This window comes from Emydura macquarii, unplaced genomic scaffold (genome assembly GCF_026122565.2).
Source record: "Emydura macquarii macquarii isolate MOO-44397 ecotype Brisbane River unplaced genomic scaffold, CSIRO-AGI_Emac_v2 contig_450, whole genome shotgun sequence".
Taxonomy (NCBI): domain Eukaryota; kingdom Metazoa; phylum Chordata; order Testudines; family Chelidae; genus Emydura; species Emydura macquarii.
Genome location: NW_027130587.1, coordinates 1,616,763 through 1,644,718, shown reverse-complemented (window position 1 = coordinate 1,644,718; position 27,956 = coordinate 1,616,763). Strand labels below are relative to the sequence as shown.

The window sequence follows — 27,956 nt, the reverse complement described above, 5'->3', positions numbered from 1 at the left end:
CAAAAGGTGAGTCGGAGCCCCTTGGAGGCTTTCTAGGCAGGATTTGTGTAAGAGGCAGGACCTGCCCCACTCAAGGTTTGTGTTTGCCATTGCGCGTTACTTGTGTCTCCAGGATCTGTTTCTGTTACATCTTCCCAGGATCCTGGGGGGAGAGTCGATGGAGGGTTATAGTGATTCATGCTGTAACCCCTTTGTAAGAGTTGCTCCTGAAGTACCGCACTGAGCCATGGGGCGAACCCCTTGTACTGCATCAGCACTGACTACAGAGGTTCAGGACTCCGTTTCCCAGACTGCCTTGGGTCCAGGGCAGGGAGAGAACTGGCCTGGATGCCAGAGCTCCGAGATGAAGGAAGGGTTTGGTTTGCCTTTCAGTTTTGGCTGTGTTGGGAGCGTGCAGGGAGACAAGCCAGGAAGGACCATTCTGCCCTCCACATTCCCTCCCAAGGGAGGACTTTGAGCCCCTTAGGGATTTCTGGGCCATTGGACAGCATCATCTCCGCAGAAGGCCGAGGAGAATCATGGGCAGCCTACCAAATGCCAGCCTACCTGTCCAGTGGAATCCAGACCAGAGAGCCACGTGCACCGTCTGCCCCGTTGTGGGGCGGGGGCTTTGTAAGAACGCTTCTCTGTTTGTTTTGGTATCGTGCTTTAAACTGGCCGCTGCGTTCAGCACTGGACCTGAACTCGCTGGTTGCCGAGGCAGGTGCTGGCGAGCTGCGCAGGCTGGCTTTTCCTGGCTGTACGTTTGGGAGTGGTAGGGGTTATGCATTGTTGGTTTCATCCTTAGTAACCGCGATCCCTTTTTCCATTGTCCCCTCTCCTGAGTTCCTCATATCTAATAAAGCCCCACTCACTGGTTTAAGACCCTGGGAACTGTGATAGGTGTTTTATTATCTGTGGTCTGACAGACACTTCTCTGGGTGAGATTGTTTGAAATGTTTTCCCAAGGGACCAGCCCTGTGTTCTCTGCACTAGGGGTTGTTTCTGCGGGTGGAGGCACCAGCTGCTCTTATAGATGGACCCAGGACCAAGTTGGCTGACCCAGGCCAGCCACGTGCCACGGTTCTTTTATTCCAGTGTAGACGTACACTTAGCATGACACTAGCTGTAAGTAAAGGCACAGCATGTATTCAGCTGCATACACCGGGCAGAGAATTTTCTGATGAAATCTTCCCTGGCACGTACAAGCGTAGCGCGTGTTAACTGTCCGTGCGACAGGCTTCCTAAGTGGTCTCAGATTCTTCCTAGCCATTTGGCAGTTTGAAAGTGCAGTCTGTCTTAATGAAACAGAGAGAGTCCTTAGTAACGTTCAAAACAAATAGATTATCTGGTGGAGCACAAACCCCTAGACAATTATACCAGTTTGAGGAGATGCTGAATGTATAACTGTGTGGAACTGGTAATCATGGAAGCATGTGACACTGCCTTGTCTGTGTGCAAAGCTTGTTTGTGCGTCCAGTGCAAACGTAAGGCTAAAGTAGCTATGGTATTTCTCGCCACAGATTGGTGAGTGACTGAGGGGCAGGAGATCAGTGTTTGTCCCCGTACCACCTTGGCTCGGGCCATCAGGAAAAGGGAAAGGGCAGAACATGTGAAGAAGGGCACCATGGGGGTGAAAGCACACTCCGAGTAATACAACTGGACAGCGGTGACATTTTGTAAAGGAAAATGCGACTGGGGTTTGCTTTCTTTTGGGATTTAAAAACAAAGAGGGAGGCAGCAAGAAAGGACTGCCAGACAAGTGATGACCTCGGGCTTGCGTTTGGAGGAATACAAGGCATGAGGGGCAGTGTTACCGATGGACACACAATGTCTCCCGTTTCTGAGAGTCCCGGAGTGAATTTCTTGGTCATGGCTAACAGTGACCGTGTCACTGAAGTGGGCTGATTGGAAGACTCCTGTCTTGCTGATGGATCTAAGCAATTTCATCTGTGTTTGAAGTTGGGAAGCTTAGGGGAGACACCCTGTTATTTCTCCAAACAGGGCTTGGCTGGAGCCAGAACTGGAATAATAGGGACACAGTGGGCTTGGAAGTGAGGCATGGAGGCACAGACGTGTGGTAGCCCAGTGCTGGAATTTCCAGGAGAGGTGAGCTGCAGGCTAGGACTGAGATGCATTAGGTAGAGCCAAGGAGGGAAGGGCAGGGCTGATGGGGGGGGGAGAATGGCAAGGACAATTGTACCAGGGCCCTGAGCTAGGGCCCCCCCAAATGTCTGTAACAGGGTGAAATGGGAAGGGTTGGGGGCCCAGAGACCATGAAGTACCAGGGACCCACGTTTCTCTCGACAGGCCTGAGTGCACTAGAATAGCAAGGGCATTGCAGGCAGAATGGTGCCACGCTGGCACATGTGTAGAAACTTCCACAAAATGTCTCCACACCAGAGCACAGAAAACGTAGTGAAATATTAGGGCAAACTTTACAGGAAGATCTGGACAACCTTGTAAATTGGAGTAATAGAAATAGGATGAAATGTAACAGTGGAAAGTGCAAGGTCATGCATGTAAGGACTCATAACAAGAATTTCTGCTATAAGCTGGGGACGCATCGGTTGAAAGTGACAGAGGAAGAGAAGGATGTGGGCGTATTGGTTGATCACAGGATGACAATGAGCTGCTGATGTGATGTGGCCGTGAAAAATGCTAATGTGGTGCTAGGATGCATCAGACGAGGTATTTCCAGTAGAGATGGGGAGGTGTTAGCACCATTATACAAGGCGCTGGTGAGATCTCATCTAGAATACTGTGTGCAGTTCTGGTCTCCCATGTTCAAGAAAGGTGAGAGTTTGGCTTGTTTAGCCTAACCAAAAGAAGGCTGAGGGGAGACATGATTGCTGTCTATAAATACATCAGAGGGATAAATACCAGGGAGGGAGAGGAATTATTTAAGTTCAGCGCCAATGTGGACACAAGAACTAATGGATATAAACTGGCCATCAGGAAGTTTAGACTTGAAATTAGATGAAGGTTTTCAACCATCAGAGGAGTGAAGTTCTGGAACAGCCTTCCAAGGAGAACAGTGGGGGCAAGAAACCTGGCTGGCTTCAAAACTGAGCTTGATACATTTACGGAGGGGATGGTCTGATGGGACAGCCTAGTTTGGTAATTGACTGATCTTTGACTTCGGGTGGTAGATATGCCAATGGGACGTTTGATGGGTGGGTTCTGAGCTATTACAGAGAATTCTATTACTGAGAAGTCTGGCTGGTGAGTCTTGTCCACATACTCAGGGTTTAGCTGATCGCCATATTTGGGGTCAGGAAGGAATTTTTCCCCAGGGCAGTTTGGTGAAGGCTCTGGGTTTTTTTTGCCTTCCTTTTTGTGCATGGAGCGGATGTTTACATTGCGCTGTCCTCTGCAGTGTGTATCAGGACACCAAATGATTCCTACCAGCACATTGTGGAAAGGTGTAAATTTCATTATTCTTATTTTACGCTAGGATAAACGGAGGCACAAAACACTTAAGTGACTTGACCATGAGTTGCAGTGATGATTTTCACTGTGCCTTTGTGTGTGAGCCTGCTGTTGATATTTCCTCAGCCTGTTAGTACCACACTAAATACAGTGTCCAGGGATTGATTCTTTTGTGGGTTTTTTTGTTCCATTAACATGTCAGCATTTAATTAATCCCCACACCTTCTGAAGGGTCACCGTTGATCTCTTGTATCACAGGAGTCACCTTTTCACAGGGGGAAGCCCACGCTCTGCTGACTCGAGCGCTGTTTGGGCTGAGTGCTTAGAATGGATCAGTCAAGTTCGTCGAGAGCAGCTTGCTAATGTCTGCGTTTGTGTCTATACAGGCTAAGGACAGCGATGATGATGATGAAGTCACGGTTAGCGTGGACCGGGATCGCTTCATGGATGAGTTCTTTGAACAGGTGAGATGTTCGTTCTCTCAGTGAAGCTCAGAGCTGTGCAGCTGGTCAGACACTACAAGTGCTGCTGTCTCCCTGGCCCCCCACTGGATATTAGCTGCAGAATACACGGTCGCATTTGTTCTCATCCTTGCCCTCCTCCTCTCCCCTCCCCTCCCCCCATTGATGTCACTATTCGGATTCACAGTCGTGTTTAGGAGCTGCCAGTGGGAACAGAATTTTTTTCTCATTGACACGAGTTCTGTCAATGCTCAGGTGTCAGCCTTCTTTAGCTCCTCCTAGGTCAGTCCTCGACGCGGGCCCCATATAGCTATCGACATCGATCAGAATGATGCAGCCTTCACAGCAGAACCTATGATGTAATGTGCAATTTGATCCCCCAGGTGCATCCATAGAAACCGAAGGGGCAACTGTACCAACTGTTGGTAAACTAGAACAGATGCCCATATGTCCGTGTGAGGAAAGCCACTGTCTTCTGTGGAAGCCGAAAGGCTGCAGAGTTTGAGGCTTTCTTGTTGCACACTGCATACCTCAGTGCTTTGATGAAAACAGAAAGGCAGTGTACATATCTGGCTTACAAATGAGAGGTTTTCTTTTGTCGTGTGTGGCTGTGAGTGATGCATGCAGTTTTTTAGAATACCTTCATCGTCGTGCGTGGGGGGGTATGAAGACATCTCTCTGCAGTCTATCAAAAGTTGAATGTGGGATGTAAAACCTCATCCACCAATGGCTGGAGATACGCAAAGTCACTCAGCGAGTTGAAGGCAGAGGGTATTCTAGAGGACAGGCAGCCCAGAAAAACAGTGTAACACAAACCCTGGCTGCATTGCCCAAGAGATCAGCAAACTTCCTGAAAGTGCTGGTTTAAAGTGCACCTTCTCACTCACACTGGGAGAGCAGCTGTACTATCAGCCAAATCTGTTTTCCTTCATGACTAAAAGAAGTGTAACGCTGGTTAACCCTGTGGAGCCAGCAATTATGAGCTGTCTGTAGTTTGGCTTGTGCATCTTGAGCAGAATTGTTCCGTGTCCCAGATGCAGAACCATTATTCCTGATGCTAAAAATGCATGAGCTGGGAAGCTTGGAGCCCCCCCAGATCCCAGGGGAATTTGCTGGGCTGGCACTTTGAAAGACCATTTTCTAATGTGTAAACTGAACAAATGTGATCTAGACTCACTGATGTAATAAATCTGGGAACTGTCCCCCGCTGGCCCCAAACTCCCCTGCTGCAGTTCAGAGCATCTCTTTTCACAGCGTAGCCACGCTTTGAGAAGCCAGCCAGGTGGTATCCATCTGAGTGCTCCTACAGGAAGCAGCCTGTGCTGGCCCAGCTCTCCTATGATTGGACGCGCTTGAGTCTGGCAACCTCTCCCTGTCCCATGGACCGCACTCTCATGAGTGTGCTAAACAGCGGTGTGTGTTTGTCCCATGTCTCCTCAGGTGGAAGAAATTCGAGGGTTCATCGATAAAATTGCTGAGAACGTGGAGGAAGTGAAGAGGAAGCACAGCGCTATTCTTGCTGCCCCCAACCCAGATGAGAGTGAGTGAGGGCTTTCTGTTCCAGCAGGCCTTGGGGCGTGGGAAAATGGGTGTGCTCCTGTGCTGCGTGAGGCTCGATCTGCTTTCTCAAGGGGATGAACAGAACACGTGCAAAGGTCTTTTCATCTAAGAATTAGATGCTGGTGCAGTGCGCTGATGGTCACATGGCTGGAGCATAACCAGCGTGTGATGTAAAGTAAGCGGCTGCTGACGTGTGATGATGGTGGACCTGATTGAAGCTGTTTGGGAAAGAGAGAGGCCGGAGTTGGGCTGGGCTGTGAGGAGAGGAGACTAGATGGCTTGCTGGGGCTCTTTCAGGCTGGCAGGAAGGGAGATGAGGAGAAACACTAGGGGCTTCTTAAGGCTGAGGTCTGTACCCGAGGGCTGGTGCATGTAGTGAGGCAGCAAAGAGCAAATGGCCCTTTTAATCCAGGTGAGTCATTTTCCTGTTCCATTCAGCCAGCAGCAAGTGTAATTCTCTGGGTATTGCTGGTGAGACCCAGCGCTTGTACTCGGGCCCCTTCTGTGTCAATACAGTGAATTACGGACACTGTTGCCACCGCCAGTCTCTGTCCTGACGAGGAAACAGCAATGTCTGCTGGTGCTGCGAAGGGAACTAGCCTGAGGGTTTGATTGAGTGAACTGGTGATATGCTGCCTGCTCGCTCCGTGTCAATAGCTCCGGGCCAGGCAGGCTGCTGAAGGAGAATAAACCAAGGAGGCAGGATTCTCAGTGAGTTCCCAGTGCTGTGGGCTCAGCCTGGGAAACGGGGCAACCCTTTCTGTGCCTGCAGATTTGCACCTTGTGTGCATGGATGCCTCTGGAGCTGGATCTCTGAACGGCCTGCTCAGGAGGGTCCAGTGCATGGACGGCGGGAACCCTGCTTTATACCGGGATTCAGTAAGAATTGACCTGGGCCTTAATCTAGACTGTAAACTAAGCCCCCTTAAAGGTTGCCAGCTGTTCTGTCTCTGTCCGGCTAAGGTGCCGGTCCCTGTGATCTCTGAGTGTAAACATTCAGGGAGGTGTTCTCTCCCCCGTCACATGATTTTGGTCTCCAGGAAGTGGCCAGCCTGATCCTTGGTATTAATGATTAATGGACGTAGCTAATTACTATTATCTCCACTGTATAGATGAGGAAACTGAGCCATTGGGTGGTTGAGATTTGCCTGAGGTCACAGGCGGAGCTAGTAGATTCCCTGGTCCCAGGCTCTAACCGCTAGACGAGTGAGCGTGGTAAATGCAGAGAATCTGAACTGTCAGGTGCCTGTTTGACCAGCCCTGTTTTTGCTGTTGCTCAGTGGACAGGCTTTTACAGTGGAGTTTTTCCTGACCTGATTTCTGTCAGCTGCCCCCATGGGGACAGGATTTAGATATCTGAACTGGAAAAACCAGCCCATGCATTTGTCTTCGCACAGCCAGCGAGAGTTGGGGTGAGTAAATATGCGGGAGGCAGCTGTTCAGCACAGCTTGATGGGACGCAGCCAGGCCTGCTGCCATGTGCTCCCGACAGACCACTCCATATGCTACGTGGGTTTAATAGGCAGCGCAGAAAGAAATGCCTCTGTTTCCAAAAGACACTGTTTAAAAGGTAGGGTTACAGTATGATGCCACCCACCTCAACCCCTCCCCGCTGCTGCCCCCCACCTTCCTTTGGTCTCCGATAACAGGAACATAAACCAGTGAAGAGTTTCACTTTCCAAACACTCGTCCCTGGAGGCCTCCCTCTGCTGCCTTCCAGGATTGTGGGCAGAGCCCTGGAGCTGCTGGAGGACTGAGCCTGGTTCCTTGTGACAGTGATTGAGCAGCAGATAGCTTGTCGAGAGGGCTGCAGGGGTGACCGCGAGGGAGAAGGCTGCTTTTCAAACTGTGGGAAGTCTTGGACTTAGGCAGTAAAGTAACGTGTACAGACCAGACTGCAATTGTTCCTGCCTTGCATACTGTCCTTGTGCGCTAGCTACCAGTGGGGTGGCTCTCTGGTTGCACCCCGGGAGAGGAAGGATGAGGGAGAGGATGTTAGGGTTAGATGCTCAGTGATTGGCTTACCCCTTCCGTCCCCAACCGCCTTTGTCTGTTGTCCTTTCTTCCTTCGTTTGCTTTCATCTCCTTCCCTTCTACATCTTTTGCTCTCTCTTCCTGCCATGTCCTCTACACACACTCTGCCTCTCTGCCTCATTTCTGGCTGTTCCAGCTACAGGGCCAACCCAGCCCTTAATCCTTGATTGCACCTGGCACAGCTTCTCAGGTAATGTTTACCAAGCTCTCAGCCTGCAAGTACGATTCCTAGAACCATCCCTCACCTGCTGCCTTGGCTTCTTTGTCTGTGTTTGCACCACAATGCTTGCGGTGATTATACATGGGCATCTTTCCGAAAGCTCTGCCACAAAGTGCTGGGCTCGCTGCAGGACTCCTGGGATGGTGTTTTCTGGCCTGGGGTGGCCAGGAGGTCAGGCTACAGCTGATCAGAATGGCTCCTGTTGACCTTACAGTTCATGAATCTATTTAACAGGCTGACAGCTGATAGAAGGCGGGAGCTCATGGGCAGCGTATGGCATCCCAGAGCTGGAGGTGGGATTTTGAAAAGTGCCCAAGAAGTTTGAGCCCAAATCCCATTGTCTTTCAGTGGGACATTTCCTGCTTGCCTCAATGCTTTTGTAATGCCTCTTTGGGCAGTAAAGGTAGAGCCCTGTGGTTTCTCCTCTCACATTAGAGCAGTGATTGAGCCAGTGATATCTTGCCAGGAGGGCTACGGTGGGGGTTAGGTGGGTGCTGGAAGCTAGGATCCTTGCAGCGAACGACAGCGAGTTGTTAGTAAAACCTGCTGAGCTGTGACAGGTTCTTGCTGAGAAGAGGAAGTCTCAGTAGGCCAAGCCCTGGCTAATGACCCCTGCTCTTCTGCATGAGCAGCTGTGGGGGCTAGCGGCAGCCAGGCTGTTGGAGGGGCCTGACCAAGACGTTTACAAACGGATCACTGCAGTAGGATGTGCACACCCCAGCAAGGGTGCTGACTGTGACTGAGCACTGCCCAGCACCCGTTTCTGTTCTGCAGCAGCTGAGAAGATAAGAGCTTGACTATCATTTGTCCTCTGTGTCCTTGGAATGGATGGGACCTATGGCTGAACTACAGGGGTCTAATTAGATTACCAAGAAAAGGCATTAAACTTCCACAGTCCTTCTAATGGCTAATGAAGCAGCTGGGCATCTCTTTGGATAGCTACAAGTGGGATGCTTGTTGCTTCTGAATTTCAACAGATTCAGCCAATCTCTGCTCACATCTCCCATTCTTGTGAAGAGCGCTCCAATTCGCGCCTGAGAGCTGCTACCGAAGTGCAAAGGTGATTAATCCTGGTGTCCGGCTTACCGTGAGCTCAGATCTGTGTTTCAATCATTAGAGCAGTGACCATAGGAGTGTCAAAGAACCCGTGGCTCTCCGTTCCAGTAGCAAGTTAGAGGTCAGGAGAAGATGCTGCTTTCTGCAGCTTCCAACCGAAAATCCATCCTGCTTCTCTGTGCTGTCCAGGATACTTTGCCTAGATTTTGTGTCTCCAGAAACACCCAGACCTTTTCAAATGGGGGCTAAGAAGTGCAGCTGGTAACGTGAGGCTCCCTTCTCTGTTGCGTCATTCCAGATGACAGCGCATGCAGGTGCAGCAGCGTGCTGGTTCAGAGATCACTAACCTGCCATTCAGCACACCCCAGAGTCAGTCTTGGGGTGCTGTGCTTTCAGGAGGCCGTTCTGGTAAGTGATTACCAAAGGCTAGCAGAGGGCTGGACGGTCTCCATTTGGTCAGCACGGCAGCTGGCACTAGCTGAGCTGCATTCCATTCATGCCTTCTGCTTTTTGACATCGCATCAGGCATTTTGACCCACCAGATTGCTGCTGCCTTGAGCTTCCTAAGCAGGTACCGAGGGAACAGCGGGGAGATGCTGTTTGCAGGAGGGATTAGACAGGTAAAAGGAAATTGGCTAATTATTTGGGTCAGTGGGAAGAAGGCTCCAAAAGGGAATCTCTAGCCAGCTAAGAAGAGAAACACAACTTTGCACTCTTCACACAGACTGACTTCGAAAGAAAGTGATTATAGAAATTGCTCTGCTGAGCAGTAAGTGATTCTGTAGCCGTGGATTATTTTTGATGGAGCTGAATTATTTAGTAGGGGAGTTCAGAAGCTGCTCGGTTGATATTGTATTCTGACCTCACTGAGGAGGATTTTTCTGATTCTCTTGTTTATTAGGGGTGAATTTTGTGCTCGTGAATTGAAGGACTAATAGCAGCGATCTCCTGGCTAGGCGGGCCCTGTGCCACTGCCATTACAGCTCATGCCTAGAGCTGCTGATCATGCCTAAGTGTCTTGTGATGTGAGGCTCAGACCAACCCAGTTCCTTTTTACTCTCCATTTGAGCCAGCGTTTGAACCCCAGAGTCCTGAGGTGGAAGGCCTGGTGCATTTCACCACTGATCTGTCTGACCCTCCCCAGCCCTATCCCCAAGGGTTCTGAGATCCATTAAAGTTGCTTCATCTGGCTTGCCCGTAATCATGGCCTCGTAACTTGATATCAAGGACCCAAAAGTATTTCTAAACGCTGCTTGGATACTTGCTAATCTCTTTATTTAAGCTGACTTTGAAATCAGCACACTTGCTTTAATAACATGTACTGGGGGCCATTTAAAAATATACATATGAAAAGGATAGCGCTATGTGTGTGTTTGGGTGTGTTTTCTTTTTACCAGGCAGGTATAGCTGAGCCGCAGTAGTGACCACAGCCAGGGTGAGAGGCTACCACAGTCTGAACAGGGCCAAACTCACTGGGGATTTGGGTGCATTGTTTTGACAGTGCTATACAAAGGAGCATATTCATTATTTCTGCACAGACTCTAGCATGGTGTAAAAACCCTCCTTTTGATAGGCAGCCTGTTGGAGGAGGCGTTTTACAGCCAATTTATAGGGGAGTCAGCTTACTTTCTTGTGAAAATATGCAACTGAAGCCTGACTCGTGTGCCTGGAGAAGTGACTATGAACTGTGCAGTGTAGTTTGTTTGCACTTTGTAGCTCTAACGCTAAAAGCACATCCTCTTTAAAGAGATGGGCAAATATTCTGGGGACTGAGGTGCACGGACAGAGCTGCTTGGAGGCCCAGGACTGAGATGGCATAGAAATAACAAGAGAACAAGGAAAGAGGAAGTGCGGCCATTTATGAATGAGGAAGAGATTAAAGATAATATAGGTATGGCCTGAAAACTAAATTAATACTTTGCCTACATTTTCAGTAAGGATGATAATGCAGAATATGGGGTCAAAGGCAGGATGGCTAATGGGAATGAGTGTATGGAAATGGAAATTGCCAAATCTGAGAGAGAAGCAAAACTCAGAGATGAATGCACTCAAATTGAGGGGAATGGATAATCTCCATCCCCGAACAGTGAAAGAGCTGACACATGAAATTGCAAGTCCTGTAGCAAGGATTTTAATAAATCTATCAACTCAGGGATGGTATCGTACGGCTGGAGAGTAGCAAAGGTAGAGTCTATGTATAAAGAAGGGAGGAAAAGTGATCTGGGCATCTACAGACCTATTAGCTTGTCCTCAATAGTATGCAAAGTTTTAATTATTCTTTCCTTCAGAATTTGTTCTAAAGACATGGAGGTGTATGGAAAATGGAATAAAATACAACAAGGGTGTACCAAAGTGAGATTGTGCCAAACTAACATGACACCTTTCTTTGATAAGGTAACTAATTCTCTAGACAATTGAAATGCAGCTCTAATCTATCTGGATTTAAGTAAGGCATTTGAAAACAGTGCCTGAGTCAAGCTGGAGAACATTATGGGGATTAGTACAAGAATTGTAACGCGAGTACAGAAGTGAGTACAGCAGAGAGAACAAGGGTTGTGCTGAAAGGGGAACTATCAGGCTGAAGGGAGGTTCGTAATGAAGTTTCTCAAGAGTTGATTTCAGGATCAAGCTTATTTAATATTTTCATTAATGACCTTGGAACAAAAAGCAGGAGCATGCTAACGGAATTTGCTGACGAGGCAAAGTTGGTAGGCATTGTCAACCCAGAGGAGGATTGGAATATCACACAGGATTTGGATGACCTTGAGCACTGGAGCAATAGAAATGGGATAAAACTGACTAGTACAAAGTGCAAGTTCATGCACTTAGAGACAAAAAATAAGAAATCCTGCTATAGGCTGAGTGCTTATTGGTTGGAAATCACAGGGGAGGAGAAAGACTTGGGTGTATTAGTCAATTGTAGGATGTGACTATGAGCCACCAATGTGATACAGGTGTCAAAAAGGCGCATGCCATCCTAGGATTTATAGGATGAATTCAAACTGGAACATGTACAGTGAAGGGTTACTAGGATGATCGGGAATGGGGAGCCTGTTTTATGATAGGAGAGTGAAAGAGCTGGGCTTGTTTAGGCTAGGTCAACAACGGCTGAGAGGGGATTTGATTGCTCTGCAGGGGAGATGGGGGAGGAAGATAAACACCAGGAAGGGAAAGAGCTATTTAAGATGGACAGTGTTGGCACAAGAACAGATGGGGCTAAACTGGCAGGAATATATTCAGGCTGGAAATGAGAAGAAGGTTTAAATGACAGGAGGCTTTCCAGGAGAAGTGGAGCAAGAAACAGGACGGTTTGAAGATGGAGTTCAGTACGTTTACGGGAGAACAGAGCAGAGTGAAGAGCTCAGGTGGTCGGAGCACTGCATGGAACTTGGTTTGCTACTTGCGCCCTCCTATGGATACAGAGAGTGGGATGGGTCTCATCACTGCACAAAGGTTAATCGTTGCCCGCAGTTCTCTAAGATCTCTCTTCTGGCTACACGCTGCTCTGGAGTTTGAGTTGCAACTGCTCATAATGTCATTTAGATTCTGGCCTCCTGTGGATGTGCCTCTGGCCCACTTACCTATAATGCCAGTGAATTCTTATTCCATTAGCCTGCATGTGTTTAATTTACACTGCATGGCATCTTTCGGTGATCAGCGCTCTAGATCATCATAATGGCAATCTGCTGTGCCTCCGGATGTGCACTTCCAGAGCATGCAGGAAAAGTGAGGGTGTCTGTCTGGCAACTAGTTGCCTGACTGGTGCATGGGCTGAAGCGGACAGCAGCAAACTCCACCAGACGGTCGTTCGACTGCAAAGTTTGATCACCCCCAGAGAGGCTGCTCAGTGAAAGGAGGTGCCCTTTGCCCATCTTAAAAGAGATGTATTTGTGATTCACTTGGTAGTTTAGTTTTTGTTAAGGTTTGTGATTTGAGTCACAAGTCCCTTGATAAATCAGTCCTTAAAATTGTTCCATGTAAACTCTGACTGCTACAGCTGTTGTCACTTTTGGTGCTCAGAACAAAATTTATTTTGTTTCAGCCTCTGGGGCTCAATTCTGTCCATGCTCTCAGCAAAGGGAGTTGAGGTGTTTAATGTGGAAGAGTTAATTGTATTTTGGAGCCATTGAAAAGGGTGCTAAGTGATTTTTGCCATGCTGTTCCTGTATGCATCAGTTTTCCTTATAGGTTCCACATTAACGATTCTCCTTTATTGCCTTGTATAATGGATTATATTCAGTAAATGAATTACTCCAGGGAGCATAACTCTTCAAATGCGTAGCCAGTTTCCTTCTGTCTGTCAGTTCAGTCCATCTCCAGCGGACTTCAGAATGCTTGATAAATATTTAAAACCTTGCTTATGGGTAATAGACAGCGAGGAATGTTTCAGTTACACATAAATTTAAACCCAAGCCTCAGTCCTCCAGTTTATAAATCTAAATTACATGAGACTAAGATGGTGGCTTCTAGAAATCAGGATGCAGTTAGCTTGTACATTTTGCTTTGAGCTCCTTCTCTTCTGGATGGGATTTGATCAAGACCCTCTGTTTCTGATCCAGGGAGGTGAATAGGCCATCATCATGCTCTGTAAGGTGCAGGGGCCAGGGACATAGCTTATTGACAGAGGAGACTGGTAGAGACCTTTTTGATTAAAAAACTAGAAAGGCGTAAAATTAACACAGCATACATTAAAAGGATTAAAAGGTGGTTCAGTGATAGTTCTCAAAATGTAATTATAAATGGAGAATTATCGTTGAGCAGGTGTGTTTCCAGTAGTGTTGTTCAGAGTTCGGTTCTTGGGCCTTCTCTTTTTAACATTTTTATCGACGACCTGGAAGAAAACAAAATTACCACTGATAAAGTTTGCAGATGACACAAAAATTGGGGAAGTGGTAAATAATGAAGAGAACCAGTCACTGAGACAGAGAGATCTGGATCACTTGGTAAGCTGGGCCCAAGCAAACAATATGCATTTTAATAAGGCTAAATATATACATTTAGGAACAAAGAAAGTCGGCCATACTTACATAGTGGGGGACTCTATCCTGGGAAGCAGTGACTCTGAAAAAGACTTGGGGGTCATAGTGAAAAAGCAAATGAACATGAACTCCTAGTACAATGTTATGGCCAAAATGGCTAATGCACTCCTTGGATGCATAAACAGGGGAATCTTGAGTAGGGGTAGAAAGCTTATGTTACCTGTGTAGACCACTACCTTAATATCGTGTCCAGTTCTGGTGTCCACAAATCAAGAAGGATGTTGATAAATTGGAGAGGTTTCAGAGAAGAACCACAAGATAATGAAAGGATTAAAAACATGCCTTTTAGTGATAGATTCAAGGAGCTCAATCTATTTTAATTAACCAAGAGAAGGTGAAGGGGTGACTTGATCAGTCTGTAAGCACCTCCCTGGGAAACAAATATTTAATTATGGACTTTTCAATCTAGCAGAGAAAGGTATAACATGATACAGTGGCTGGAAGTTGAAGCTAGACAAATTCGGACTGGAAACAAGGCATAAATGTTAACAGAGTAATTAACCATTGGAACAACTTACCAGGGGTCATGATGGATTCTCCATCAATTTTAAATCAAGATGAGATGAGGTGTTTTTCTAAAAAATCTGCTCTAGCAATCACTTTGGTGAAGTTCTCTAGCCTGTGTTTTACATGAGGTCAGACTAGATGGTCACGACAGTCCCTTCTTGACGTGGAATCTATTTTGAGTGCGTACGCGTTTCCATTCCACTGTACATGTATGTGTGTCCTGTGCACAGTTGTCAGAGAACCTTTTTCCCTCGGCAGTACCTGTTGGGGTGTCTCAAGCTCCCTCTGCCATCACATGCCACTGCATGCAGTTGTAAATGAGCGGAGCTGCCCACGACCTCCCTCACTTCCTTTTTACCTAGTGATGGCTGTTGGAGGGCTTCCAGACTTGTAGCAAGTTCTTCCCTCACTCCATTTTATATACCCCGCTATCCTTAAAGATTAGTTATTTCCTTAGGCATATTTTAGTTAGTTAGATTTTATTATTAGGTTTCCGATTTTAGGTCTTTTTGACCAGATTTTAAGATTTGGTCCGGGGAGTGGGATGGGAACAATGCCTCGCTCGCTGGGGTCCTGTAGTAAGCCAGTGCTGGTCAGCGACCCACACCCCACCTGTCTGAAATGCTTGAGAGAATCCTACGTTAGTGACAAGTGTCACATTTCTAAAGGGTTCAAGCCTCGCTTGAAGAAAGATAGTGTCCAGGCTCAAATGTTTGCTTATGGAGGTAGCACTTAGCCCTCCACCGGAGCCCTCACATTTGGCGCACACTCCAAGTACATCAGCTTCAGTATAGAGTGCCCCAGCAGAGATGTCTGCGGTTCCTCCATCTCTTTCTCTGGTGCTGAAGAAGAGGCACAGGTCCTCCTTGGTCTCTCGGTCAAGCTCGCTGGTACCGAAGCCAGCTAGAGGCAGAGACTCTGAGAAAAGGCACTCTCTAGAGCACTCATCGACTCTCTGCCTCTGGAACTTGTGCCAGGTCCATCAAGGCTGAAAAATCCTTGTGTCCTGGTCAGGAATAATTCCTGCTACCAACCACTTTGGAGGTATATGAAATTGCAACAGACCAGCTTAGCTTCTTGGTGCTGGTATCCCTAGTGGTACAGGAAGGCTTCCAGTTGGTACCAGTGCCTCTGGCTCCTATTCACCATGTCAGGAGCATGTAGTACCGTTACTTTCCACACTTCCACAAAATGTGGTGCAATCGAGAGGGAATGCAGAAATGTTCTCTCCGGTACTGCCATCCCCAGGTTTTGGCTACCTATCCCTGACTCCAGTTGGCTCCGCTCCTCCGTTGTTGGAGGACTCTGACTCTTCTTCAGACTCAGAGGTGCATCCTTCTGTATCCCAGCCTAGATGGGGAGCATACCCACTGTCAGAGTTGGGGACCATGGGCCGTGCAGCAGTCACAGCACTGGCCTCTTCCTAAGGGGAAATAGCCCAGTCAGGGATGGTTCCCAGGCCTATATGAGTGGCCATTCTGGACATCATGAAGCATCCCTTCTCTTGCTAGGACTTCTCCTCACATGCCTCATTTGGTTTCGTAAGGAATGCACTGAGGGCATCGGCATCACAGACAACATTCTCCGGTGCCTGGTACCGAGATCAGTATCTAGCACCCAGAAGTCACTCAAGTGGCTTCCCCGTTGCAAGACACAGCAGTCATTGCTTCAGCAGCCAGTTGCATCCTCTTCCTCATCACCAAGTGAGGCTGTAGAGGCAGCAAGCTACTCGCCACCACCAGAGGACCATAGTACCTTAAGATCTCGTGAGAAGGGTGGCCTTGGTTCTAGACCTTCAGGCGGAGGAGGTCCATGAGAGATCTCACAAGTTGGTGGACATTCTGCAAGTGGCTTTGCTGATTAATGAAGCCACTTACAGCGCTTTGGCAGATCCCCTTCTCCCTCCTTCCAGAGCAAAACAGTCTGACAGGAGGTAATACTTCCCTTCTAAAGGATCTGAGCACTTCTATTCTCAGCCTCCTCCGGGCTCTTTAGGCATGACAGCCATTAACGAGGAGGAGAGGCAGAGACACCAGGCATAAATGCCTAAAAGCAAGGATTCAAAGAGACTGAATTAGTTTGGCTGCACACTTTATTCCGCGGGAAATCTGCAACTCAGGATTGCAGAGCGGCAGGCACTCCTGAGCCGCTGGGACTTCGTGCTCTGGGAGAATGTTATGAAATTTAAGAACCGGCTATCAGAAGACGCAAGCAGGAGTTTACTATAATGGTGGAAGAAGGCAGGCTGGTTGCCAGAACTGCTCTCCAGCACAGTTTGGATGGTGCTGACTTGGCTGCTTGAACCATAGCATTAGCTGTTACTATGAGAAGGCATTCGTGGCTGGAGTCTTCTGGGCTTCCCCCAGAAATCCAGCGGACCATGCAAATCCTCCCATTTGAAGGTTCCTCTTTGTTTTGAATAAACTGACAATAGGCTCCATAGCCTAAAAGATTCCAGGATGACATTAAAGTCACTTGGACGCTATACACCAGTGGCAAAAGGGAAACAGTTTAATCTCAGCTGTCATACAGACACCAAGGCTTTGCTTCCTCATCTCAGCAGCTGTAAAGAAAGAAGGACAAGAGAAAATGCCACCAGTTTAGCCCCTGTGGAGGTCTCAGCCTAGCCTCATGGGTGGACACTTTTGTGCTGTCCTGGAGGATCTCCTTTCTGTACATCTTCCCACCAATTCCTTTGCTGACCAGGATCTTATTCAAGACCATGCTTATCATCCTTATAGCACTGGCGTGGCCCTGACAACACTGGTACTTGACCGTACTGGCCTTGTCAGTCAGATCGCTGCTGTATCTGCCATTGGATTCAGACGTGATTTCCCAAGACACGGTCGCCTGCTCCACCCCAACCTGTGAGCCCTCCACCTTGTGTGTCATATTTACACCTGCAGAAAGAGCTCATTCTGAGAACATTCAGGAGGTACTTCTGAATAGTAGAAAGCCTTCAACTCAGACACTTACCTGGCTAAGTGGAAGTGTTTTTCCAGCTGTTCCCCTCAAACAGGCCTATCTCTGGAACAGCGTCCCCTGGATCTCATATTGGACTGTTTTCTATACCTAAAACTTCAGAATTCGGCTGTTAGCTCTGTAAGAGTGCGCCTGGCAGCTATTTCGGCCTTCCACCTTTGGTGGATAATAGATCGTTTTTCTCTAACACCATCAGCAGCAGGCTCCTAAAGAGCTTGGACGGATTATACCCGTGAGTGCAAGATTCTATTCCTCCTGGAGGACTGAACTTGGTTTTGGCAAAGTTGATGGGATCACCCAATGAACTCCTTATAACTTGCTCTCTACTCCACCTCTAATGAAGGTAACCTTTTTAGTTGTCGTCACCTCATCCGAAAGGATGAGTGAGTTGAGAGCTCTGCTGTCAGAGCCATAAAGAAAAACCTTCTCTCTGCCCTCACCCTAAATTCCTCTCAAAGAGGGTCTCCAGTTCTCATCCTAACCAGGCAGTTCATTTACCAACTTGTTTTCCAAAGCCTCACGCTCATGGAGCTGAGGAGATAGTGCATTCACTGGATGTGAGAAAAGCTTTAGCTTTCTACACAGACTGTACTAAGCCCTTTAGGTCCTCTGCACAGTTCTTTGTTGCAGTTGTCAACAGAGCTAAGGGTCGGCCAGTTTCCGCTCAGTGGCTTTCATTGTGGATTTCTTTGTGCATCTGCTTATGCGACCAGCTGGCTAATATAACTCCACCAACTAGGGTATTGGCCCATTCCAGTAGAGTGCAGTTTGTGGGTAGGTTGTTCTACAATAGCGGTTCAGGTAGACTCCGAGCCCACCTCCATGTTAATTTGCTTGTGCGTCACCTATAAGGGAATGGACATGCGCAAGCACTAAAGAAGAAGAAACCGTTATCTACCTTTCCATAGCTGCTATTCCTCCAGATGTTGCACATATCCACTCCATGACCTGCCCTCCTTCCCCTCTTCGTTGGAGTCTAGCTGCTAGGAATGAACTGAGGAAGTTCAGTGGGGTCTCCACTCCTTTATCCCTGCATGCAATAGTGCATGACACACCTACAATGGAATGGACATATGCAACACATCTTGAAGAACAACAGCTGCAGAAAGGCGGGTAACCGTTTAATCTGTAATCTTGCAGCTTCTATTAGAATAAGGTTTCTGGTATTCAAATACTCATGCAGTTATTGATCTCTCTCTCTCTCTTTTTTTTTAATGCAAAGCTGTCTGGTGCTGAAATTGCAAGAAGCAATTCTGAGTCGTGTTTGTGCCTGGCCTGTGAATGTAATCCCTCTGAGCAGATTCATTTAATATCATATAGCAGAAAGGGTGAGCTCATTGCTGTGTATTCCCTCATTGATGGTGACCTCTGGCGCACATCAGATTCCATACAATGGGTGTCCTAGATGGAACCCCATCCCATTCAGATTGCTTGGTGCTGATTGGGGCACTGATCTGTCACTCAGACACCACCAACCTAAAGCAAGCCTACCAAACAAAATGGTCAATTACTTCTCTTTGCTCCAGAGAATCTCACCTCCCTTTGCCCCCGCTTCCACGGCTAACTGGTGCTTCACTGTCTGGCGTAATGATAGTTGTATTTGTATGGCAGGCATTCACTGTCAGGGCTAGACTATACAGAGACGTTGTGCGTGGCAAGCTGGGGTGTGACTCCACTGCACGGCCGCCTGGTGCACACTAAACAGACCCTGTTCTGTGCACTAAAAGTTCCCTAGCATGCTTTGACCTATGAGCGAGAGATGTGATTCCCAGCTACTACACTAAGAGGGAGGATGACTAGAAATAAAGTAAATAGGGTAGCTGCGGTGAGAAAAGCCAACCCAGTTTGGAGCTATTTAAATGAAGTTTGATGTAAAGTTTGAAGCATGAAGCCAGGGTTGCATAAATAAGTTCACTGCAGGATTTCCTTCTGGGTTTTAATTTGTGTATGTTCTCAGCATAGAAATGGTTTGAAATTACCGAGCGTGCGTCAGGAGCTCCAAGTCTAAACAGTGCAGTGGGAATTCTTTCTCTGAAGACCGCAGGTCATAGTAGCATGCTGTGCATTACATTAAAGGTTGCTTCAGCCCTGTTATTGTGTGTGTTGCTGGCGTGTGTTAATGTGGCGTTCCTTTGTAAGATCAGTGCATGGGTAAAAATGAAAATGAGTATTTCTGTGAAAGGCACAGATGTGTTCTCTCAACGTTCCCTTCAGTTCTCTTGCCTTGTGCCCTCAGCAACAAGGGAATGGAGCACTGACAGATCAAGCTGACTGCAGCCAAAGCCAGGCAGCCGGACCAACAAGCCTGCCCAGCTCGTAGGGGTTTTTACTTTCGTAGCTCTGGCAGGGTGCTCAGTTTTTTACAGGGCAGAGAAAACAAGACGTGCCAGTCCCTTTCTCTGTCATTTAGACTCTGCGCTTCTCCCTTCTGTGCCGTTGTCTCTGCTTGTTGCTGTTCTCTTTACCCATTGTGTTATCTGTATGAATCACATTGTCAGCTCAACGCACGGGTTATGTTTTTGTTACCACCTGGCTGGTGGGACTGCCTGGAGGCCCCAGCCCCACTGTGCTACGTAGTGAACAGACGTGTAACAAAGACAGTCGCTGGCACCAGGAGTTGGCAGTCTACGGACAGAGCTTACAAGTGCCGCACGCACTGAGGCACTACAGAAATTTAAAGGAATAGCAGAGGCCTGACTGGAAAACAAGAATTCCATGTCACAAAACATTTTGTGGTTTTTGCCATTTGTTTTTGTTCTGCATGGGGGTGAAAACTTTCCAAATTCTTCACGAAAAAGAGGGCAAGAGATCGAGAGCATGCCATCCCAGAATAGCCAATAGCCCAGTGGTCAGGGTACTCGCCTGTAATGTGAAAGACCCAGGTTCAAGTCCCTGCGCCAAATCTGGCAGAGTAGGGACTTGAACCTGCCATTTCATACTAGTCTACAGGGACTTGTGCTCTGGAGTTTGAGCCACTAGCAATCAGCTTTCAACAGTTCTGATATTAACCTCTTCAATATGTTGGAACACCCAGCATATATTCACCAAGGGAGTAGTTTAATGGTTGTATGACATGTACTTTGGAACTGGATAATACATCAACATGAGTAGTAATGACTTCAAAGATGAGTGCCCTAAACACTGGATTATTGGCTGGAGCGTGTGTGTGTGTGTGTGTGTGTACACACGTACTCTTGAGAAACCTTCCTGGTGAAAGTTTTTGGTCTAATCTGATACGTTTCTGCAAAAGGTTTTGGTTTCAACAAATTGCCATTTTCTAGTGAAAAAGATTTTGTTGAAAAATTCCCACCCAGCTTGTTTTTAAGTGCCTCTGTCTTGCTGCATAAGAGCCTCCAGCATCCTGGTGAAACTTCCATCTTGCTGACTTAGCGACCTCCCCGATCCAACAATCCCTTCTGTCCTGCCATTGGCGCTTCTCTCTGGGCTGGGAACGCGCGCTGCCTTTTACATCTTGGAGACAGGAGCACAAATTGTAAAAAGAAAGCTGTTGTGTCATCACAAAGGTGTGCTTTACTTTGCAATTTGTGCCAACGCCATGGGGCATGATAGAAGGAAGGGATCATTCCTCTTGCAAGAGGTGGAGTGGAAGAGGTGCTGTCTGCTGCCTTGTTGCTTTGTGATGCCCTGGCTTCATATTGTTGACATTTTTCCCATTGGGGGATGTTTGTGAGGAGGGAGATAATAGGCAGGCTGCTGAAGGTTAGCTTGAGCTGTTTGTCTTTCTCTTCCTGTCCCCTGCTTAAGGTTTCCAGACACTGCGGTGTGTGCACAGGAGGGGAGCAGGGTTGTTCCCGTGGTGAATTGCGTGGAACGAGCGCGCGTCCGATCTTTGTGCCTCGCTTCTCATTTTCTGTGACTGATTTCCCGATTCCTGCTTTGCACAGTTGCAGGAGGAAGGGGTTTTATTGTGAGTTGCCTTGTAACAGCCAGTCGAGGTGGAAGCACATTTTCCAAGTGTCAGGTTTGGGTGATAAAGGGTTTAATGAACTTCTCTCCCCTACAGTTCTTGCGTCAGTTGGTGGAAGAGGAGTGGTCCTGCTGCATCTTTGCCTCTGCAACTTGCTGGTAGTTGTCCTGAAACCTCCAGCAGGTTCTGAGGGGGATAATGTCTTCTAAAGGACCAGGGGATCCTCCCTGGGGTTGTTGGTCTGCAGTCCCCTTCTCCTTCCCTGGGATTTTTATTAGGAATTGGTTATGTTCTGAGATTTAGTGAGGCCTGTCTGAAGACTCAGACTGATTCCATTACAGCTCAATGCTTGCAGTTCCCGGGAAGAGTTCCCAGGCCTGGGGACAGAGGATGGCTGGACCACAAGATGAGACCAAAGCTTTGCCCTGAGATTTGTCTCTGCCCTGCAGTGCACTGAATAAAGGTGTCGTGGGGAGATGGAGAGGAACGTGTTAGCAGCTCGTTCTCTTCCCAAGGATATGTCTGCTCCCAGAGCCTGGACTGCAGCCCGAGCCCAAACGTCTACACCGCGATTAAACAGCTGCTTAGCCCGAGCCCCGTGAGTCCGAGTCAGCTGGCACGGGCCAGTCATGGGGGTCTAATTGCAGTGCAGACATAGTGTGTTTTGTGCCTTCCTCTCCTGATAACGGGGCCCATATAAATCTCAGGACACAGCAAGGAGCTTCCTTACTGGAAAGCAGTGGAAGAGAATCATTGCGCAGTCCACCTTGGAGCAGCAGAGAGGGAATTTTGCTTCTAATTCCCCTGTGGCCTTGGCGTATTTGATAAAAGCTGCCTCTGCAGAGAGCTGCAGCAGTGATCTGCTATGGGCAGAACAGCCAGCGGCTCGGCTCGAGATGCCCAGAGCAGCGCGTGGCACATAAAACAGAGAAGGAGAAGTGGCAGTGTAATTCATTTATGAAGATGATGTTTCTCTGAAAGCTTAGGAAGGTTCACGAATGTCGCTGAGCAGGCAGTGCTGAGGAATGCAGGGCGGAGCAGGAGCAGAGCAGTCAGACAGACTGACTCGAAAGGGTTCTTAGGAGAGAGGCATTTCAGTATCATCACCTCCCCTGACCTCACTGAATCCTCTCTGCTAACAAAGGCCATTTCAGAACAGGGCACTGACCCTCCAAGGGCCAGCGAGGGCCAGGGGCTGGGGAATGCTGTTAGCAGTGCCAGGTTCTCTTCCATTGCCGAGAAAGGGAAGCCAATACAGTGCTGTACTCCTGTAGAGTCCAGCCTCTCCCCTCCCAGGCACGTGTGCCCGGTTCCAGAAGCTCTGCGTGCTGCCACCATGTCTGCGAGGCAGAGCTTGTACAAGAGGGTGGACCTGGCCTGTTGTGTCATTTCTCATTGCAGATTAGGAGACTTACAAAGATTTCTTTTCTCTGAAAGACACTGGGCGTTAGAATTTCATGGGCCCTGCAGGAGGTGGCGGCTGCTCCTCCCTGTCTGTCTGGGAGGGAGGCTACACCCCCTTGTTGTCGCACCTAAAGAGACAGGCTCAAAAATGGAGAATAAGCTGCCTCGGGGCACTGGTCCTCAGGCAGGGCAGAGCAGCATATAATCTAGGGAGCCCAAGCCCTCAGCCAGGGCGGGGCAATACGCTGTTTACAGAGCTCTGGTCTGGAGGCCTCCAGCAGCGAGCAAGAGACATCCTTCTCCTCCGGCAGCTCTGGCTGAACTGAGCTGGAGGGCCTGCCTTTTATACTTCCTGTTCCTGTCCCGCCCGTCTGCTTCTGGCAGGCTGGGCTTGCGTGTCCTGGCTCCACCTACCAGGGGGTGGGCAAGGGCCCTTCCCTGTCCATCTCTGAGGGTGGCCACGGCCCCTTGCAGTCCCAGAGTCAGAGCTCAGGGGCCCTGGCACTCTGGCGTCCAGTCCCCAGGTCAGTGGTGTGTCGAGGCTTTTGAAGGGAAGGTGAAGTGGTCTATGAAGCCCATTCACCCCTTCCCCTCTCCTGCTAACGTCCAGGACAGCACTAACATCCCAGCGTGCATAAGGAGCTGAAATTGCTGCTGCCAGGCAGTGAGAAGCTGATCTGGAACAAATAAACAAGAAAATTCCTCCATACGGTAATTTCTAGGGACACAACTTCATGTCAGAATAAATGAAGCAAGCAGGTTACACAGGGATGAATTCCTGTGCAATCATTTTCTGGGTGATTCACACCCTGTGGACAATTGCATTTGTCTCCAGGGTAAGTAAATCGTTCCAGTTCACGGGATCTTTTTACAATGCGCCTTTCACCTAATATTTCTGTAGACAAAAATCCCACCCTCACTGTTGTCAGTCTGCTCTGTGCATGTGCGGTGACCCTTCGTGGCAAGTTGTGTGGAACCGTTGTTGTTCGAGGCTGCTCAATTGGAAGAAGTCCCAGGGTCAGAGGAATTCTCCTTCTCTGCTTAGGTCAATGATCTCCACAGATAAATGTCCTTCAGCGCTGGGTCCATGCTTCAGTCCTGTGACTGTTTCAGGGCCTCTAAAGTTCTGCCTCACTTGTGGGTCATGACTACTAACCCGGTGCTGCACACGCCCACCGCAAGGGACTGTCCTTGCCCTGAAGCGTTTACAAGTGATGGCCACCAAATTGCCTTGACAGGGTAGGAGGAGGGACTAGTGGGTAGGCTGCTGGACTGGGCCTCAAGAGACACAAGTTCAAGTCTCGGCGCAGGCAGAGAGCCTGCTGTGATGTCGGGCGAATCACTTTGTCTGTGCGTGCCTCCGTTACGCAGCTGTGACACTGACCTCACCTTGTAACGTGCTTTAGGATGTACTGAGGACAAGCGCTACTAAGAGCTAGGTGGTGGTATTTTCTCTAGCCTGTGTCTCAGGTCCCCATCTGTAAAATGCGGATCAAATTCCTGAATGTCCGGCAGCTGCCCAGACACAGTGGTGAAGGGGGCCTGGACAGTGTCAGCTCCTGTCCAGCGCTGAGGAACAAGGGAGCTCTCTGTCTTTGTCTGCCTTTCTGTGGCACTGTTAATCTGCAGACTAGAGCCCTTTGGGAGCATTCCTGCTCCTCCTGTCAGGCGGAGCCTTTTTATTCTCCTTAAACTGTTAGTTCCTTATCAAAGCCACAGCCCTTTTTGTTCCATGAAGGAGGTCAGGCTTATGCCTCTTCTTGTTGCGTGTCTTCCCTGTTCTGTGTGCCCTGTGTTTCCTTCGGGGTAACTGTTAGTTGCTTGGTTTTTTTTGCCTGGGTCGTACTGTGGTTTTTTCCGCTCTCAGAATGTCACAGAAGCAGCCCCCTGGCCTGCAGGATCACCCATAGCGACACTGGGCAGCCGTCCTTCACACACCTGTTCAGCAGGCACTGTGTGTATTCTGAGAGGACAAAAGCCTTTGCTGTATCTCTCTCCTCCCAAGCTGATCTGCAGCACGTGGAAGAAAGTGCGAGGGAGAACGTGATCTGCTGGGAGTGCTAAATGGATGGTGCAGAATCTTGCTATGTGCAAACAAAGCTCCCTTCTCTAGGAGGTTTTGAAGCATGTTTAAGAAGAGCTGTGGTGTCTTCCAGGACCTGCCTAGCCAAGGTTTCCATTGCTAGCAGCAACAGGTTACATCTGGCCTGTCTAGGTGTTTTTAATGCACCCATCCCTGGAGGATCTGAGTGCACTTGGAGCTCTGTGAGTCTGTGTATTTGCACAGCATTATTATCTAGATGCAGAGGCTACAGTAGGTCTGATACCTACGTTGGTGAAGTGGCTGTGAAGCATCTCTTGGGTTAAATTTCTTTCTCCGGCCTCCTCTGTGGAAGGAGCCTGTGCTGCTTGCTAATCTTCAAGAGCGGTGATTGTGCAGGCAATTTTTCTGTAGGAAAAAATGAGGTTCCCACCAATAGCTTGAGTCCTCTGAATATATTATTTTTGCAGATTCACTTCCAGCCTCCCTCTGTGCTTTCTGGGCAGTGATCAGGGGAGGTGTGTGAACATCTCTGTTGCTCCTGTCTGCACAAGAAGCAAGCTGTGATTTTAAGGTTCCCAAACCATGCAACGCTGAGGGCCTGTCTACGCTCTGCAAGGAAGCAGAAGGGCACTGATTGTCTGAAATGGCTTGTCTCTGCAGGGCTTTTTCACCTCCGCCCAGATATACTGATCCATTCCGATGGAACCACTCTGGCACGTCCACACCCGAGTTGGGGAATCTAGCAGTATGTTGCCGACACGTTTGTACAAACCATTTCTTTGTTCTGTTCTCGGAAGAGAGAGTCTCTAAAAGACTCCTGAATAGTGACATGCAGACTCCCACTGGAAGAATTTATGTAGCCGTCCTGAAATGTGTGGGAACAGAAACCATTTGTTCAATTCTCATCCACGCACACAGCCCAGCGTATGGCAGTGCTTGTACTGGTGCATTCTAGTGCTTTTGGAAAACCTCTTCTGCATTCTTCAGCACTGTTGTGCAGAGCAGGGGTGTTGGGGTAATTTCCTTCTGCAAGCCATTGGGTGGGTAGGTGGAATCAGAGGGCTGGTTAGTAGACAAGGGCGGGGGGTGGACTGGCACAGCTGCAATGCTTGCAACTTTCTGTTTAGACTGGCGAGAGACCACTGTGACTTGACTGCAAACCTCTTGCCAGGGGTTGTATTGACCCTCTGCAGCCAGCTCTGGTAAAGCCCGTTGGATGGGGCTGCGTAGGCTTGGAGCTCAGTGGCCCAGGCTGTTGGTAATTGCAGCTCTTAGTGTAAACGGGGCCGAAGAGGGGCCGAGGGCTCGCTGGAGGGGGAAGAGTAGATGGCGCCGTGGTAGGCTGATTGGGGTGATACTTGAGCCAGCATGCCTTCTGGTTCACTGGCTCAGGCAGCTGCTGGCACCGTCAGGGCTCGCCAGTCGGCAAGAGCTGCCGACCCTTGGACCAAACTCTGTCCTTTTGTAAAACCAGCAGAGACCCTCGGAACAGATCAGTCTCAACTTTCAGGACATGTGGGGAGTGTCGATGCTGCAATCAAAAACCCGCAGCTGGCCCGTGCCTGCTGACTCAGCTTCGTGGGGCTCGGGCTGGAGCCTGGGCTGTGAAGCCATGCGATTTGGGAGGGTCATCTCGGAGCCCTTTACCCTGCTCTTTTCAGCCCCACAGCGCCAGCCCTGCAAGTCCGAGTCGGTTGAGCCAGGCACCGAGACTTGCCTCTACCACAGGTTTTTTTTTTGGCAGTGTAGACGTATCCTTTGGGAAAGAGCCTGCAGGGAAGAGGCAACCAGCTGCTGCGGCTGGCTTCGCTGCTGCAGGAGTAGTGTGAGCAGGGGCGACGGGCTGCTGATTATGTCATCAGGCTGCTTTCTGCAGGTTTCACCTCTCCCTGGTGCTAATTTGCTGTCTGCTCCAACTCCTCCCACCCCGCCTTGCTTCTCTTTCCATCTAGCACCCGCCCCCCTTACATCCTTACATAACCCCATGGAAGGGATTTAAATAACAAACATTGTGCAGCCCTCAGCTTGTTCACTCTGCTTGTGTGTTCTGCCCCTTTCCCCTACCCTGGGTCTGTCTTGGAGATTTAGATTACAAACTCTTCCAGGCAGGAGCTGTCGCCTATTCTGTGTTTGTACAGTGCCTAGCACAATAGGAGCCTGTTCACAGTTCCCGTAGGCACTGCTGGAATAACCATGATAAATAATAAGTCCAGTGGCTGGTGAGTATCCTAGTTACCGTGTATCGGGAGAGCTGCGGAGTTTGAACAAAGCAAGCTGTTGAGATATACAAGGATGTCACGTAAGCAAATAATAGAAACATGCTACAAAGAGCATGTACTGCTCCACGGCGATAGCGCTGACGGTGCAGCAGGAGGCCATTATGCTGTTAGCAGTCTGTCCCTCTCTCATGTATTCCCACATATTTGACAAACCCTTTAACATGCTTTGTGTTATCCCAGGTCGGGCTCTCTTTTACCAGGTAGCTGTCTTTGCCGGATAGTTCATTCTGTGTGTTTAAGCTCTGTTGTTACTGATGCCTATTGTCTAAGCTTTCATCCTGAACAATACTGTATTATCTGAAATACCAAGCGTATGCAGAGTAAATATCAATTAACTTTAGCCTGATTCATGTGAACATAAAAAAATAAGCTGCTCTGTAATTATTTCTGCCTTAATTTAGACCGCATAGTTAGCGGCACTTCTGTAAGGCATGTTTCTGACTGCAGCAAGCTATTCAGAGCAGAGCTGGGGAGGTTTAGGGGAGCGGTATTCACAGTGAAAATGTAACAGGTGTTCCCTTTGCTGCGTGCGCCCCTAGACTGCATATCGGGTCTCAGCAGAACATTTCCCGGCAGAGTGCCCTTGGGAGATTTTCAGCAGAGTGCTGTATTCCTGACCAGAGTTCATTCTGTTACTGCTGGAGGTGTTGCTGCTTTTGTGCTAATAAGAGGCAGCTGCTGTGTTGCAGGTAGGGTTAACATTGCTCACAAAAGCAGAACACGGTGGTGGCGAATAAACACTGGGCTGTCCCAGTTTCTGTCACTGGTATGCCTTTCTCTCTGCAATTCTGCCTTACACATCTTGCCTGCTTGCACACACTCTTTCTTGAAATACCTGCCTAACTGATGTAGTCATGTTATGGATATAGCATTCAGGGAGCTTTACTGATCTCTGCCCTGAGGCCCTTACAACCTAAATATCTGTGCACTAATCTCTCAACTCCTTGGCAGAGCTGAGTAAACCCTCCCTTTGTTGCTCCTGGTAGACCCTTCAAAGAGCAGCACATGCTGTTACCCTGACATTTTGTCCT

General features: G+C 48.6%; 1 protein-coding gene across 3 annotated transcripts in view; it reads left to right on the top strand.

Annotated features, from left to right (window-relative positions):
- The window catches only part of STX1A (syntaxin 1A), a 183,988-nt gene that overhangs the window by 41,096 nt on the left and 114,936 nt on the right, over positions 1 to 27,956 (top strand). For all 3 annotated transcript variants that reach the window (XM_067537738.1, XM_067537739.1, XM_067537737.1), the window contains exons 2-3: positions 3,798 to 3,875; positions 5,313 to 5,412. In XM_067537738.1, coding sequence (XP_067393839.1) covers positions 3,798 to 3,875; positions 5,313 to 5,412 — 178 coding nt within the window. The remainder of the gene's footprint in view (positions 1 to 3,797; positions 3,876 to 5,312; positions 5,413 to 27,956) is intronic.